The sequence below is a fragment of the Leuresthes tenuis genome, unplaced genomic scaffold (genome assembly GCF_036924035.1).
Source record: "Leuresthes tenuis unplaced genomic scaffold, fLeuTen1.0.hap1 SCAF_17, whole genome shotgun sequence".
In the NCBI taxonomy this organism is placed as follows: domain Eukaryota; kingdom Metazoa; phylum Chordata; class Actinopteri; order Atheriniformes; family Atherinopsidae; genus Leuresthes; species Leuresthes tenuis.
The window spans coordinates 3,531,213-3,548,445 of record NW_027325371.1 but is presented as its reverse complement, the minus strand read 5'-3'; the positions used below and the strand labels follow the sequence as shown (position 1 = coordinate 3,548,445).

The 17,233-nt window shown below is 46.9% G+C and overlaps 1 protein-coding gene across 5 annotated transcripts in view; it reads left to right on the top strand.

Annotated features, from left to right (window-relative positions):
* rbfox3a (RNA binding fox-1 homolog 3a) overlaps positions 1-17,233 on the top strand; it is a 445,121-nt gene that overhangs the window by 416,008 nt on the left and 11,880 nt on the right. For all 5 annotated transcript variants that reach the window (XM_072368746.1, XM_072368744.1, XM_072368748.1 and 2 more), the window contains 8 exons: positions 2,214-2,267; positions 4,776-4,868; positions 5,562-5,622; positions 5,715-5,768; positions 10,176-10,308; positions 11,310-11,349; positions 13,519-13,577; positions 15,862-15,940. In XM_072368746.1, the coding sequence (XP_072224847.1) occupies positions 2,214-2,267; positions 4,776-4,868; positions 5,562-5,622; positions 5,715-5,768; positions 10,176-10,308; positions 11,310-11,349; positions 13,519-13,577; positions 15,862-15,940 (573 nt within the window). The remainder of the gene's footprint in view (positions 1-2,213; positions 2,268-4,775; positions 4,869-5,561; positions 5,623-5,714; positions 5,769-10,175; positions 10,309-11,309; positions 11,350-13,518; positions 13,578-15,861; positions 15,941-17,233) is intronic.

Sequence of the window (17,233 nt, the reverse complement as noted above, 5' to 3'; positions counted from 1 at the left end):
AGGTGCTGCAAAGCCCCGCCAGGAGCTCCATCTGCTCCCAGAGAAACCGGCGGCAAACGTTTCAACCGCGGCAGAAAACAACGAGGGAGGGCCCGAGACGCACCCTGCAAAGTCGACCTGTGAGCTCCTAACGAGGCACTGAATGAAGGTCTCATTAGGGCATCCACAGCGGACGTTAATCAGTAATTAGAAACTGTGATCTCGGAGAGCTAGTAAGTGCGCAGGAAATGAAAACACTCCAAGCGCGAGTGAGCTCTGTGCGGAGGAGCCACGCTGCGCTGCTGGAGGGTGCTCTCATTTGTGCGACTGGATTCCTCAGCAGTGCCTCTCTCAGCGCATGTAAGGGCTCTCACAGCGTTCCCCAGAGCAATCAGGGCCCCCCTCCCCCACCCCGCCGTCACACTGGCTGCTGTGCTCCAGCATGCTCCACACACAGGCCACAGCAGCGTAATTATAGGTTTCTGAAGGGCTTAAAGATACTCAGGCTAATCAAAGGTGGAGGCAGGAGGACCTCCGTCTTGTTTGTTGCTTCCACACTCAGAAGCTCACGGCCAAATAAACACAGCCCGCCTTTAATTTTATTCACAGAAAGCCTCCAAGTCCAAAAATATAGCTGTGTTTACAACTTTTAGCTCCTTCGCTGCAGATTAAAGCTGCTAACTTTGTGCTGTACAGTTGTTTGAGATTTCCAGGCAGTCAGCTTCGGAAATATATCTTAAGTGCACATTAAATCATTTCAGGAGTGCTGCTCATTGTTGCCTGAAAAATGATTATCTAATAGAAGCGGGACTGAAATGTCTTAAATGTATAATTGCACGTTAAGAAGCACTGAAGCCACTGAGCTGGTCAGCCAACTTAAAGATACTTGGGTCTGTTTTTGTGCTCTGTGGATGGATGTAGCTGCAGCCTCTTAGTGGAGATGACATCAGTCTCCCTTGTCCTCCCTCTGGAGACTCCTCCCATTGAAGCTATTGTTTATCAGTGCTGCTGATGCAGCTGTTTCTGTGTCTGAGTGTGTGTGTGTGATTGAGGGAGTAGGTGGGTGGGGACAGAAGTGCATGAGATCAGTGGAGAGCAGCGAGCAGTCCCCAGCGCCATGTGGAAATCCACAAAGACGACTTCCTCTGAAACTAATTAATCGACGCCACAAGCCCATTACACTCGGTTAAAACAATTAGCATCTGCACGTTGCGTGGGGGAAGCATTGTCTTCTCAGGCGAGAAAGGGGCATCACGCTGGGATATAAATGCCCGCGTTCCCCGTTCAAATCAGTGGAGCTGAGCGCCATAGGAGGCACATGTGTGGATAGGATCTATGGAGGAACAGATATGTAACGAGGAGGCAGAAGATGGCATTTTTTTTGTTGCTGCATTACCCGTGAAAGCATGAGCAAACAGAAGTTTTTCCTCTAACCCTCTGCTCCTCAAACCCACTCCACTCCACTCACTCCAGCCAGATAATAGCCAACTCCTCCTAACCCCTATTAGTGGCTCAGTCAAACGATCCATCCATTCCCATTGAGCGTCGACCACATGGAAGGCCCATTTCTTCCCTGTTGTGCTGAAATGAAGGCGACGCGGACCGCTTGACAGGGTAATTACTTTTAATGAAATAATACGGCCATTGTAGACAGCAATTAAAAGTCGCACTCGCTCCACTCATTAGAGGAACTTACAGTTTACTTTCATTCCTCTGTTTTCTAATGATCCAAAGGCAGGCCTGTTAAATCGAAAGGCTGGAGCATGTTAAGCCCTGGGGACCGGCCCTTAGGTCCTGTTGACTATGCCAGCGCACAAACAAAGAGAGAATAAAGAACGGATAGAGAGGTAGCACTGAACTTTCCTCAAGTCCAGGCGACATCAAAACACCATGACGTCACTGCTTATCCGCCCAAGTTTCTTTAAAAGAAGGCAAATATCAGAAATTCTGTGACGTAATCTCGGATTTTTTTGGTCTCATTTCACAGTTTTGACACAGATACAAAGAGGCATTAAAGCAGCAGCAATGAGCTCTCTTTTCAAACCATGCCAGCAACCTTCAACAACTGTTTGCTGAGCTAACAAATGCAAATTGACCAGCATTTCCTCACAAAAGTAACATTTCCATAATGCCTTAATGGTTTTTCTTTCTCCAGTCTTCCTTCTCATGAATTCATAGCCAGTGAGGCTTTCTAACGCCATCCCTGCTCTTCTCTCTTTCTTTTCTCTCTGCAGCAATTTGGAAAGATTTTAGATGTGGAGATTATCTTTAATGAGCGAGGATCCAAGGTAAGTGAACTAGAACGCCAGCTGCTTCATTACCATGTACTTCTTCTGTTTCCTAATGATGGCATTAGTGTGGTGTGTACATTGGCTGAGAGTAGTGGTCTCTAAGCCTGGTCCTGGAGAGCTGCATCCGCCCAGCCTCTCGTTCTCGTTCTCCCTCTCTCCCCATTGTTTTTGTTGTTTGTTGCAGCTCTCACCCAAGTTGTGAATCATTAGCCCTGTCAATCAATTTATTATTGAGCTGTTTCAAATTCACTTAATCCACCAGCAGGCTGCAGGTCCTCCAGCATATGGAACTGAGAACTAGTTGTTTAGGGACCTGGACCTCTTTGAAGCCCGAGCATTGACTGAAGCGCTCCCACATTAGTCAGATTTATCAGATAACTCAGTGAATACATTTAGTTATAAATCTACAGGCGGATACTGCTTTTACCTCACACTGCAAACAGGACATGGTATGTTTGCATATATTAATTTCCAAGCAGCCAATTGAAGGATGAGCTTGGCCTTCCTCTGCGTTTGTTCTCGTTGTCATCAAAAATCCAATGATAAGACCAAAACTAACAATGTGCTACTCCCTCCCTCAGCACTTTCTGACTTCCCCACTTATGCGGCTCTCGGCCTCAAGCTCGCCAGTTCCCACCGAGGTTGTTAGTCTTTATAAAAAGGTCACAAATATGCAGATTTATTTAAATAAACAAAGCTCAGCATTTTTCAGGAAACATCAGGACGCTGTTGTTTTATGTAAACTACGGTTAAGCAGGAAGCAAAAGTGCAACTGTTGGGTGCTATTTTCAGCAGATTAATGCACGACTTCCCAGAGTCCAAATTAACAACGGTGTGAGTTCAAACTTTATCCATATAATCTGAAAACTTAAGACAAGATAAATCATCTGAACCCCAAACCAGGAGCACCAGGCAGCCATGAGAAAGAGGCTGCAGTATCAGTCTCCAAACCACGTAGCGGGACAGGTGAAGCCTGCGGCGGCGTGAACAGCCGAGTGCTTCTCATCCAGCTGTTCATTTAATAGAGTGTACTAAGCTTCACATATTTCCATTCATAAAGGCGACAGGCTCCCTGGCTGGGTGTTGAGCCATGAATACTATCGATTCCCATTCATACCTGGGAGTGCTTTTGGGCTGGTTCACCGGCATGCAGAGAAACCTGGAACCAGGCGATGCTGCTGCAGCACTCAGGCCCCTCTGCCAGACAAGATTGAGCACCGGATAAACCTGCCTCCTCCGCCGTAACAAGCATTTATTGTTTGTGCCCCACAAAGCCATTACCCATGATGCCTCTCTGCCTCTCACACTCTCTGTGCTATATAATGAACCTATCAGCCCATTAATAAATAATCTATTTCCTATGAAGCTTTGGCAATTTGCATTCAATATGTTTGTCTCCTTTGAAAAATGGTGGCTCCACTCTCTCTTCTTGTAAGCTAATTATTTGTGCATGATAAAGAAAAAAAAAAAAAAAAGATAGAGGGGGTTACCACAGTCGGGTGAATGTCCAAAGGATTAATTTTGCCCTCAATTCCTTTTTTGAATTTATTTCTTTATCTCTCTTTCCCCAAGGACAGGTCCCATGTTATTTATGCTAGAAATAGCAGCCCGGGGATCCTGTGTATGCATGCAAGATCACACTGCTCACCATCTCTCACATGTATTACATCCTCAAGCAATTATCAGGCAGTGCCGGCCACGCTCCCTGTTCCCCACACATACCTTTCTATAAGTATATATATATATTTATTTATAGAAACTAAAGGAATGGGACTTGTTTGGCCAGAATATCTTAATGCCTCCACTATAGAGCTCAGGTCCAGCATCCCAGTCCACATAACTCAAGAAGTGACAAACCCCCCCCCCAGGGAAGCATGGCAGGGAGAGTTTGGGGGATGGAAATGAGAGGTTGGCTATATGTTGGTCAGGGTCTAGAGTCAATATCAGAGCTCTTCTCTATCACAGAGGACTCTATTTGCAGCGACACCACTCACTTTTTTTTGTCCAACCTATTAGTGCAGTGAATTAAAACCAGCCAGAGATCAAGTTAACATCCCTCTGAAGAGAATCCATCCTCACTCCCGTTCCCAGTGCCCATATCTTCAAAGGGAGTGGAGCCCGTTGTGTAGTTGTGCAGATAATTACAGCGCGATGGTGGCAGCCGACGGTGTTCTGCATTCGCAGCTTCCCCACATTCACCGATGCCACCACAGCTGTGCCGTTTAATTGGGTAAAGCGGGCAGGTTTGTTGGTGTTGCTGTGTGAGGTCATGTCGCCGGTATCCCCTCCTCCTTGGATCTCTCTGTTTGCCGTTTCCTGACACCTCACTAACTGCCTCTAATTAATCTGGCTGCTTACAACTCGACTCTGCCGCCACTGCTGCTCACCTACTCCAGTTTTCTCACCTCTTTCTTCCCTTTCTCCTCCCTTCCCCTTTCTTTTTCCGCTGTGTGTGTCCATCTTCTCCTTTCTTCTCTACCTGTGGCTAACGTGGCGCTCTCTCAGGGCTTTGGGTTTGTAACTTTTGAAACGAGCACAGATGCCGATCGTGCACGGGAGAAACTAAACGGTACAATCGTAGAGGGACGCAAAATAGAGGTGCTTTCATTTTTTCCCTTTTCCCACATTTTCTCCTTCTTGCCTGCTGCCTTCTCAACTTACCTTTAAACCCACGCATAAGCATGCTGTGTGTGTGTGTGTGTGTGTGTGTGTGTGTGTGTGTGTGTGTGTGTGTGTGTGCGCCTGGATGCATGCATGCATAATGGTGCGTGTAACTCGCTCTCAGTCGAATGCAGAATCCATACATGTCAACCTGGACGTTACCTGACAAAGCAGAATGAGTGCATGCCATCATCCTCTGGGCTCTTATCGAGTCTGAGAAGACCAGCACCCCCCCCCCCCCCTTCGCCATCGTTTAACGTTGCCTGCTCTAATTCTGTTTTTGTTTACGACAAACCAAGCCTCCCCTCCGGTCATTCTCATCAGGTCCGCAGAAGAAAATCAAAGCACTGTCTGTGTTTTTCTTTTGGAATCCATTTGTTTATCCAACCAATTACTGAAACTGAAGGATGTTTTTATTTATTCATACCTGCTGCATGTTCTCTCTGTAAAAAAATCCCTAAAAGTCATGACAAAACGAATCAAAAACATTTACATTGTCATTTGTTTATTATTTGATGAATTAAGGAATGTTTCTCTTGGTTCGCTGCTTGCTTGTGGCCCCTCCTGGATGTTTGCATCGTGCTGTAAAGGTGTGTGAGATCACAGGGTGTGTTTTACTGCTCCAAACAGGTGAACAATGCAACAGCACGGGTGATGACAAACAAAAAAGTGGCCAACCCCTACACAAATGGTACGTGCCAAACTTACTTTGTAAAGTCTTTTCAGAGGAGACACTGTTTCCATTAAGTTTCCGCGGTGAGTTGAGCTTTTCTTTGTTCACAGGCTGGAAGCTGAATCCAGTAGTAGGAGCTGTCTATGGTCCTGAACTGTATGCCGGTAAGAGCTAGAAGAATGCTTTCTGTCTTTCTTTCTCTCCCCACCTTCCACCACTTGCACTGTGCTGTACCTGAGGCCACTATCAGCCGCAGCCAATCCCAATCTAACCCCTGAATTTCCACAATCAGGTTCATCCTGAACCTACTGAACATGAAATTCCCCTTAAATCAAAGTGAATCTGAGAGCAGCTCAGATAAGCAGTGGATGATCCAAGCTTCTGTGAGTGACTGAGGGAGCCTGAGCCATTGTTTGCTCGGTGTGCAACTGTAAAGCTGGAAAAAAAAAAAAAAAATGATTTCAAGAGCAAGCGCCCCTGCAACTGTTATCAGATTGTGGAGGCTGCTGCTGTGGATGGATTTGCCAAGTGCGCCAGATTGACTTTTACAGAGCTAACCGAATAAGGGAGATTGAGTGAGCGATATTGTTGGCACCCACCCTGTCGAAGGCCGCTATTCCTTCTGGTCTCAGTAATGGAGGAATGAGATGAGCTCAGTGGGGTTTTCCCTATCTCTCTCTGCTTCGACATGCCAGCTTTATTGCTGTATGTTATATGAACCCTTTGCATTTTAATGAGGGGGAAATGGTACTATTTCATTTGGAAGAAGTGCTGAGCACATCGCGCCACTTTAACGGCTTTCCTTTCTGCTCATTAGACTAAAATCTGTTCATTCCCCGGACAGCTTTACGGCGAACCTCTAAATAACTGTCCATGACAGAAAGCAGTCATCTATCATTTTTATTTCATCCTCAACCCCTCACCCCCTCCTCCCCCGCCTCCCACTCACCTCCTCCTCCTCCCCCCAACACTCCTTTGGTTTCAACATCTTCCCCTGATAATTATTTACACACACAAACATGCGCACGTGTCAGGACGTACACATCGGGACAAGTTGAGATGGACTTTTCTCTCAGTCCTTTTTGGGACCTATATGTGCTCTCGGGACACTTTCACCTGCTGCTTCTTCCTCTCAGACCAAAGAATACCAGCATACAGAAATAGATAACCAAAGTAGAACACAGACACTAATACATGTTCCCTCTTCCATGCACGCTTTCTCCATTTTACACTCGCACAGACACACACACACACACACGTTTCCCAAATCATCTCATAAATCAGAGGGAGTGTGGTCCACCACTCCAGGCAGGGGAAGCAGGAGGGGTTGGGTGATTTATTGGCTGCTAATTTTTCAAGTCGTCTTGACATGGCGCTGGAGTTTGCCAAGCCTAAACGACAACATATGCTTGCCAGCTGGGAAGATGGGAAACATAAATAAGAGATACATTTTTTGAAACAAAACCTCTCTAATGAGCAGCAAAAAGGCTGCTTTAAGTCGCAGGGAAAGAAAGGAAAAAATACCTCGACCAGGATTTCAACCGGTTCTGTTCCCCCCTTCTTCATAAAAAAAAAAAAAAAAGAATTGTTGCAGAATTCAAGACATATTCCAAATATCATCATAGCTATAGTTAATACACTTTTGGTGGGAGTAAAATGGGATATAAAGGCGATTAATCACTGTTTATCAGTCCTCATTTCTGTGCAGGAGATCAGTGAAATTGGGAGCCATAAATCCTGGCTCGGTGACAGCACACTTCGTCTCCATTCGTCCTGGCGCTACAGGTTTATTGTCCTCAAAACCCATTCAGGAGAATGACGGATGAGAGCCTCACGCCGGCTCCCCGCTCTTAACCTCTTCCAGGGTAGATTGGCTCCACCTCTTGATGGAGGAGGGGAATGGGGAGTACCTGGTAGGGTCTGCGGCACCAGCCCTGGGTCCAGATAACGCCGTCAGCAGAACCCTGCTGAAGGCAGCTGGTTTCAGAAACTCTACAATTCGTTGCTTGGTTTTACATATGGATAACATTAATTCCATAAAGTTTTAGCCTAGTTATGTTATTCCTAAATTTAAAATGGTTGCAGTCATTAATATTAAATCAAAACCTGAAGAAAACCCCTCCAAGGCAGATCTGCACCGTTTTGCTCCTCTATATAATTGGCAAACTTTTCTTCATTACGCTTGTTGGAGGTTTTCAGCGCCACGGACAGCTGTCACTTAGAAATGGCGTCATATGGCCACCCCCCTCAGGCTACCACTCAGACTCTCCTCTGCAGCTAATTCTGAGGGAGGCAGGAGATGAGTAGCTTTTCACTCACCGGTTCACATTTTCCGTCACTAAGGTGGAGTTTTCTTGAGGACTCGTGAAAAGCTGCCAGCTGTGTAAATGACAGAAAAGAAAGGCTAATTGCCGTCTTAATATATGTAGACAGATCCTCTCATTGTTGGAGTGTACTTTAGGGGGATAATTAAGCTCCAGACTCTTGATTAGATTAAGCTGTTTTTGGTCCCCAGTGCGTGGATTAGGTGCTCATTGCCCGATGTATTTGAGCAGGAAGTATTAGAGAGATCAACCTTGTGGAAAATCAGATCTTTCTTTATGGGAGCCGGTTATGACCCCATCATTGGCACAGAGCTGGATTACCCCAGGTCCAACTGGCTCTGCAGGTATTGAGCTTCTCTCAAGTTGACACATATGACATATGAGGTGCAGTGTGACCCTGCCGCCCTCCAGCACATAACTCATATTTTCTCCAGCCCCCCTCCCGGAAAAGGTGTTTGACTTTGGTGGCTAGACCAGGTTTGTGCTCTCGTACACCGTGGCTGTTGTTGCTTTTCACGCGCTTACCAAGGTGTGACAGAGCCTTTGATTTATGGGTTATTATTGAAGCAGTGTAGCCTATCGCCAACTCATTATGAGTTTACATTCACATACATCACTGCATGCATATCGCATACAAATTTTCAAAAGAAAAGGAAGAGGCTTTTTTTTTTTTTTTTTTTTTGGAGGGGGGGGGGCAAACAACAGCAGAGATTTGTAAAGAGGAAGGAGGAAAAAATACCTCTGAACCTATCAAGGAGGATTGTTTTTTGCCCTTTAGCAACTGCACTCTCAGATGTCCACCGCTCCAAAAAAAGAGACTAATTTAAATGTCAAGGTCAGCATTATAAATCTCCCCGGAGGTGGGGGGGGGGGACCCTGCAAGTCCAGGCCACTGTGTTGGTACACTGGCAGTAAACAAAGGGCCCTGCGTGTTGGTGGGTGGGTGCAGCGGGGGACGTGGGCGTCACCTGGCCAAATGAGACGCAAAGTTTGAATATGTGTGTGGACCCACTAATGGAGCGTGATGTTAATGGCAGAAGACATTAAACCTGGCTCTCTCTGTTTTTAAAAGCACCACTAATCTGTCTCCCTGTCAGCTTTATTGAAGCAGCGGGGCTGGAGTGTGGACTGTTCATTATGGTGCTCAGTGGTCGCAACCAACTGCAAGGTTAACACTGCGCCCAGTAACACCCGGCAGAAGCTTTCACAGCTATCCTGGATCTTCATTGCGGTCTACTTTCTCTGAGACTGCGTCGAACTCTGCAGGTTCACATTGGATACATGTTATTAACCTGCGCTATTCACCCCAACCGGGGCCCCGTCTCAACCCACCCAATGAGATGAGACAAGTCGCTATCATAGAGTGAACTCCGCTTGTAGAAAACTAAGCAGCATGTCATGGAAATGGGTAAAAAAGGAGTAAGGTGAGGGGAGGGTGACAAAGGGGCGTTTGCTGGAGATGAAGAAAAATGGGGCTGACTGTTTTTTGATGGACTCTGTGTTGGGGAAGGGGGCTGTGAAGGAATTACAATTGCAGGAATAGTGGAGACTGACTTAATCATGGCGAGAGATCAGTGTGTTTGTATGCACGTCTGCAGCCTATAATCAGACAGCCAGCGGACTGATTGAAGGTTAAATCCAGACCTGACATGTCCTCTAATCTAACTGTAACCATCACCAACCTTTGCTATTCACCCCAACTCACCCCATTTCATCCACTGACACCATCTGCAGGGGACACATGTAGCTAGACATTTGCTGTGACTATGTTCTAAGCATCTAGTTGGGTTATTCAACAACCTCTGGTTCCCATTTGTCTTTATCCAACCTGAAGAATCGCCCTCTACCTCTACTCTGTCCACCCTCCCACTCTCCTCTTCGCTGCTAGCCCATTGTGTCTAAACTATGCAAAAGCCGTGGTGCGAAACTAGTGGTATTGCATCCATTACCTGCTTGGGCTTCAAGGCTGCCCCTCGCCAGGCATCAGGGAAGGATGCGTACAGCAAATGTGGATCCTTGCTGAGTATGGCACAAAGCAGCGAGCTGGGAAAAGGAAGAGTGCTCGATGAGGCGCACCTAGAAAAGATTAAATCTATTGTTTCCTTGTCTTCCACATAATGCATTCTGTCATAGGGAAAGCAGTGCCACGCGTCTCTCTCTAATGTATTCTGTCATAAGGTAAGCAATGCCAAGTCGAGGATGCTCTCTGAAAGTCATTTTCTCTTGTCTTGTGTGTTTGTTCCACAGTAACAGGGTTCCCCTACCCTGCCACAGGTGCTACGGTGGCCTATAGGGGCGCCCACTTGCGAGGACGGGGACGGGCTGTGTACAACACGTTCCGCACAGCTCCACCACCTCCACCAATCCCTGCTTACGGAGCGTGAGTATCGAGTCTCTAACCTCTGTCTAGACACGTGGATTTATAGTGGATATAGTGGACTGGATAGTGTAGTGGTATGATTGGCACCTTTCATGTGGGAGACCTGAGTTCAAATCCCTCCATGAAAGGTACTACTTCCAGTAGGGGTCCTTAGGCAAGACCCCCTTACTCTATATGCCTACCTGTAAGTCGCTTTGGATAAAACCGTCTGCTAAATGCATAAACATTTAACTGTAAATGTTGGCGTGGGAGTCAAAATCGAGTAGTTTTATGAATCTGAGAGTAATCACTAAAGCATTATGGTCCATTTCTGTGTTTTAGCACCTAAATCCTAACCCTGAACATCCTTATAAGCATGTTTTTTGTTGACAAGCGAGCAACCTACAAAGGCAAGGCGAGAGTTGTAGCGGGCTGAGATAGTGTATTACTGGGCAGATCTCACTGGGCTATGACCAGGGCCTACGCTGAGCTCCTGGCTTTGTGCAGCCCTGCCTCACTCTTATCAGCAGTGGTCTGTGTGGCCGTGGGAGAGGTCTGACGGAGGCCGGCTGAGGGCCCAGTATAGCTGTCTATCTGTGATTAGATCAGGATCCGTCTTACTGCACAGGGACTCGCTGCTGAAACCAGGACTAGAAATCCCACGTTCCCCTCCCTCCCACTCTGGGGCCCTTTGCTACTGATGGCAGCCGGTTGATTTATATAGCCGAGTCATGTGACAAAGCTGCCTTCACTGCTTTCGATTGTCTCCAACACCACCAGCCCTCCTGACAACAACTGCAGCAACTGGAAAGACAAACAACTTTAGCAGAGCAGAAAATTGGACAGGGATCTGAAAAGGTTCCACCTTTCAGTTTAATGTGTCATTCATTATTTGTGGTACAGTGCGCTAACGCTGCCAAAAGCTGACCCTATAGACACACAAACAGTCAAAATAGTAAGAATGGCCAGGGCAGCGTAGACCATATCAACTAATCCTCCTTTCCTGTTCTACAATTTCACAGGGTGGTGTACCAAGATGGCTTCTATGGTGCAGAGATCTATGTAAGTACAGTCGGCTTTTCTTCCTGCCTGCTTAGATGAAACAGAAGTAATGCAGACAAGGGGTTCAGCCCTGGAGACAAAAACGTGATCTCCTCAGCCCCCAGCTTTCAGCAAGCCTTGCTGCCAAGCCGGCGTCGATTAGGCCTCTGTCTACTGTGCCAAGAAGCCCAACAACAAAATTTAAAACCCCCTCAGCTCCTCCCTCCTCCCACTCTTCTTATGATCTCAGACTTTGGCAAAAAGGCGGGCCCTGACTCAGTGTCCCATGTCAAGTTAGGTCATTTACTCCTTTAGATTTGTCTGGGTTCTTGGGCCCCCGCCTTCCTCCTTTCTGTTTTGTGTTCACTCAGAGGGCTTGGCTGGGATATCCCTGCCTGCCTCGGGGGGGTCTGCGCAGGCCTGAGTGGAGCCGGTTCCTCCCAGCCATCGCCATGAGGGAGATAAGAGGAGCAGCAGATAAAGGGATTTGCTCTCCCTCTGGAGCTGTCCGTGTAGGCAGGGTCACATCAGAGGCTGGCCCTGCTCCACGTCGCCCTTGACAAAGAGGAGCATGAGCACTGGGGAGATAATGCCGAAATTACCACGCTGCCCCCCTTTGACATCAGTCCAAACGTTTGTAATTTGTCCCTTTGATTTCGCTGCTTTTTTTCTGCGCCGCCGTCTGCTGAGATAGCGAAATGACAGTAGGCACAGCGGCAGTGACAGTTGCCTCTCACTTTCACCCTGCCGGTGTCTGGGAATGAAATGCTAAACCAAGTGATATACGGCCTTCACACCAGCCCACATGATAGGACGGTATTTCACTGTTTTTTATTGCAGAGACACCCACCATCATAGCCGAGACCCAGGCTGTGCTCTTGAGTGATGTTGTTTGTCTCTCACACTTGTTCAGGCACCTCCAGCCAAGTCCTGTACACCACCGTCCCCTGACCGAGGCCCGGCCAGGTTGATCAATCACTCACCCAGTCAGTGCAGCCTCTGGGGCTTCACTGCCATTAGTTTTGGCAATGGCCACCGCTGCAGACGGCTGACCAGGAGGAAGCTGTCCCATAGCCCTCAGTGTCCCGTACAATCATTCAGGGGACACCAGAGTGCTGTCAAAACCAGCCCTGCTAATATCTGAAAAAGTGTGTGCACATAAACATGCAATCCATATGCATGCACCTCCATGCAGAAACACATACATGACTGCACTAACACACAGTCTCCGTGACAAAATAACAAATGTGCTGCACTGCTGTGTGCAGGATTTGACAATGTGGTGGAGTGATTTATTGGCTCGTGTTTGTTCGGGCTGTTGCTGTAATCAGCACAGTCCCAAGGCATGCCCGTCCCACAGGAAGTCATCTGCCTCAAGCGCTGCGACTTCCTGTCCCCCCGGAAAACCCTGATGAGCGAGAGAGAGAGGGAAGTGGGGGAGTGGGATTCAATCGGCGTGACCCCCGCCTTGATTTCACGTGAAGCTGCAGATGCCACCGTTGCCTCTCGGCAGAGCTTCCGATCGGACGACTTCCCCCTCGAGTTTAAAAATGAATGAAAACATGCATTATTAAAAGCCACCTATCCGCCGTATGGACACAGATGGGCACGCACTCCAGTAGCACTAATAGAAAAACAGTGGGAGAACAGCTTCATTTTTCAAAGAGAGTAATAGCAGCACTCCACAATGAGGTCTTTAATTCCTTCCCCACTCTGGCAAATGAATACAGCAGTCCTGACTCCCCAATGGTTGAACCTTCCTCTACCTTCCTCCTCCGCCTGCGAGCCAGGGGGGTCGTGTAAAGGAAAAAGGGGATGTTCAATAATGTAGCAGCAGAGACTCCTCAGTCTACAAATGGGCTGGATTTGGGGACTTGGCTCATGTGGCCTCTGTGATGCTGCAGCTACTTGAATGTGTGACAATGGGTCGCTCCCCAAATGTGCTGCTTCTCAGAACATCATTCATCCCCCTATTGCCACCTCCTGCCGAACACACCATACATCAAACAGCACCCTCTGGTGTCTCCAAGGGAGCCTGCAGTGTGGGCTAATGACCAAAAAATACTGTGCAGTGACATTTAACTATTAAGGCAATTTAAATCTGTGTCTGTATTGTTGTTTTCTTGAGTATCTGAATTCTAACCTTTCTCCAGCAGGTTGAGCTTAATTAATACTCTGGTATCTTAACAGGGAGGCTATGCAGCATACAGATTTGCCCAGCCCACCACCACCGCTGCTTACAGTGACAGGTGAGAAGCCCTCTCATTCAGTCAAAACACTTAATGAAATTGCTTGCCTTAGATCTCAAAGCTAAGCAAAGACCACCATAATGATGCATGTACTCTGGGTCTATTGAGCTTTCCATGCAACTGCAGAGACGAGACGGATTACCCAATCAAACAATCATCAGCACCCGCGTTAAGCCCCTGTTTTGCAGACATGCTGAAGAAAAAACACAAAAATCATAGAGTCACAGAGCTTGCTGAGGCTGCATCAGGCGTGAGAAACAAAGTGTGATACTGACGCGTTAAATTTGGTGCTAAAATGATAGAAACATCTATACGGTGTTCGACAAGCTATCGTTGCTAATGAGAACTTCACTGACTGAAGCAGAAATAGTTGCCAGGGATATTTTTTACTTTCCATAATTAGTGTTTTCCTAACAATAAGGAAGACATCTACAGGCCGAACGTATCGGTGATGAATGGTGGCTGCTTCATCAGCGTTTTACTATTTATTCTGCGAAGGTTATTTAGGGGTTTCCTGAGGTTTTCTTACTCCCATTTTATCTTATCCATTAGGCACGCCGCCGTATTCTTTTTAGCTCGCAGCGAAAGAACATGCAGACAAAAAAGACTAACCTTGTTGGACTCTATGAGGAAAGCAGTGATCTATGTCATGACTCTGGGTACATCACTGCGGTATTTATGAATGGCCTCAGGTCTGCGGAGGGGAGGCTGGGAGACGATGGACCAGAAGGAGCTCCATCACCTCTGAGTGATGTCACTCCGGTTCAGGTGCGCTCTGTTTGAGGAGGCGTCGCTGATTCATTTCGGCCCCTGAAAGCTGTTGTCAGCCGGGATGTGGGCTGGTTTGGGAATCTAATCTGGGAAGGATTGAGCGTGTCACTTGTGATAACGTACACCCTGCCCAAGAGCCAGAAGATCATATCGATAATGTAAGATTTATCAGGCCTCGCCGCAGCTCGAATTATGAGCAGCCGTGCTCGGCGAAAGCAGAAATTGGACAGCAGCTCAACCCCCCCCCCCTCCTCTGAGTGATTTAATTCCTGTTTCTCTTGCTCATACTTTTCCTGAGAGTTAATATAATTCGCCTTTGAGTTGTTTGTTTTGCTTTGTCTCTTTGTTTCCTTTTGAATAAGCGGCCGTGCCCAATGGATCAATAGGGGTTTGTCTGTATTGTCTCAGCAATACCTTATCGGACTTACCGTGGAGCTGTCGAACAATCATAAAAAAAGAGGTCACCGGGCGTGTGAAAAGCCGACAGTGATCACAGGCAGCGTCACCAAAGCCCTTTAAGTAACTAAACAGAGTTTATATCGGAGCCCGCTAGCTTCCAGTTAGCTCTGCTGAGGCTCTGTGACATTGGACGGAGTGCTTTGACCTGCCAGCCGTCAGCAGCGCCACTCTGGTGAGAGTCATTTTGTCGACATATTAGAATTAGAGGGCCTGTGGGGTTTAGTGCTCGCTGAAGATAAGAGGGCCACGGAGACCTCCCCTGACCATCTCATGGCACCAGCCTCCTCCCCAGGAAGCCCAGACAGCCTTTCTGACCTTGGGTGCTGCCGGACTTAAATGGGCCGAGCCATTTTTAGATCTTATGTAACTCAACGTAGCTCATGCGAAAGGCATGAATGCTGCATGTCTTGTTGTTTCCTTTGGGATAATTTCTTCCTCTCTCCACTTTCTTATTCCTGGTTGATTTGGTGCCCTCAGTCCTTGGCTGGGTGTGCCTTATCTGCTCTGTGCAGACCCTCATTTGCAAGCAAGCATTGGGGAGAAGAAGAAAAAAAAAGAAGGGAAAGTAAATAGAGGAATATGTGAAGACGAATAAATAAATAAATAAATAAGGCAGACACATCTTGTCCTGTCTTAGAAGAAAATTGGAAGGATTAGTTCCAAACCAGCAACAATGAAAAGACAGGGGCGTGAGCCCAGTGTGCAGCCTGGGTAAACAAGCACAGGGTGAGAGACCAAGCCCTCCGGCGCCAACTGTCTTCTCCCTTTGCATCTTTCTCCCGCTGTCTCTCCCTGCTCATTACCTATTCCATCCACCTAATCAAGATGACAACGAAAAGACAAGTATAATTCACCAACCTTTGAACTAGCCTTTTTGAACCACCTTGTATAATGCAGCGAGCCCAGGAGGCCGAGGAGGGAAATAATTGATTGTGTTAGAGACTTGAAAGAGTTGACTTGAGGGGTTGAGCATTAAACAAGCATGCATAAATGTTCCGCTCCCCTCGTCAATGATAGATCAATGACCGTGTTCTCTGTGCCTCCTGTCGTGCAGCTATGGCAGAGTCTATGCAACAGCAGACCCCTATCACCACACGATTGGCCCTGCCGCCACATACAGTGTGGGGACCATGGTAAGTCTCTGAGAAGCCCGCCTGTTCCTGTCTGCACCGTCTCCAACATCACGACACTAGCTAGCACACACTCCCAAATAAAGGCCGGGGGCCGCGGCGGTCGCTGGCCTTTATTCACGTATTTTCTCATGAATTTGTTTAGTTTTTGTCATGCAATCTGGCACACCCCAGTGGAGCTGAGCAGTACTGTGAAACCCGGCATGTGGAAGTTGGCTCAGACATTTAGTGCAATAAACATATTGTTTCTATCACTGCAGTTTTATCTCATTTCAACACAGACTTTGCATTTTCAAGCTTTCTTTTCGTTTTACATCATTCGGACTTGCTGTGGAGCGAGTTGGATCATCTCTTTTTTTTTTTTCCCCCCCATTCAGACAAACTTAAAGGGATGAAGTTGAATTGTTAATGTCTGTTTTTAGCTAGCTTTTGCAGCTACTGTAACATCAAAGATGAAAAGTGTTATTTGATAAAAAGAGCATCTTTTTTTTTTTTTTGAAACTGAGAGTTTCTCTTTGGTTTTGTTTTTATGGCGATGAGGGGAAGGGACCGGGCTCACAGACCAAACCTAGAGATTAAGGAGCATCAAACGCATGCAGCAGTGTGCCGTGGGACATAAATGAGAGCGAGACGGAGGGAGGGAGTTGTCTCGCCCTCCTCTTCTGCCCACAAGCTTGATCAGAGGCTTGAGAAATGACTCAAATTTACCGTTCCGGCATGCATGCGATTTTTCAACAGCAATAAATAAAAAAAAAAACAGTGTTCAGTTCCCCGGTGCAGCTGCTAGCTAAAAGCTTTCATTAATTAAGACATTTCTTTCTCCCTCTTCATTTACTTAATTAAAAAATGTGCTTGAATGTTTTTATTCTTTTCCCTCCAAATTTCCTTCCATTTCTCTCACACTTAAATCGTCCTCTCAGTGAACGTAAAAGATGGGATCCGGCCCCTTAAAACATCTGAGCTAATGCTGTGTGTGTTGGGAGCTCGGGGAGCTAACACAGCCTCGAGAGGGTGTGTGCGTGGTGTTGAACAAACAGCGAGGCTACTGGGAGACTCTGTGCCGAGGCCAACCACTAATAAACTCCTGAGCCAAAGAGAAAAGACCAGTTTGGTTCCTAATTCTTTTAATCAGATTTGATTAATGCTCCTCCAGCCGAGCGCAGTCATTTTTGCATTTAAAAGCTATACAATAATTAGTTCCTCTGAGGTTGGAAATTCTCTTTACTCATTTCCAGCTTACAGAGGCATCTCATATGGATAAAAGTTTTGTTCAAGCAAGAGGACTCCCTGAAATTA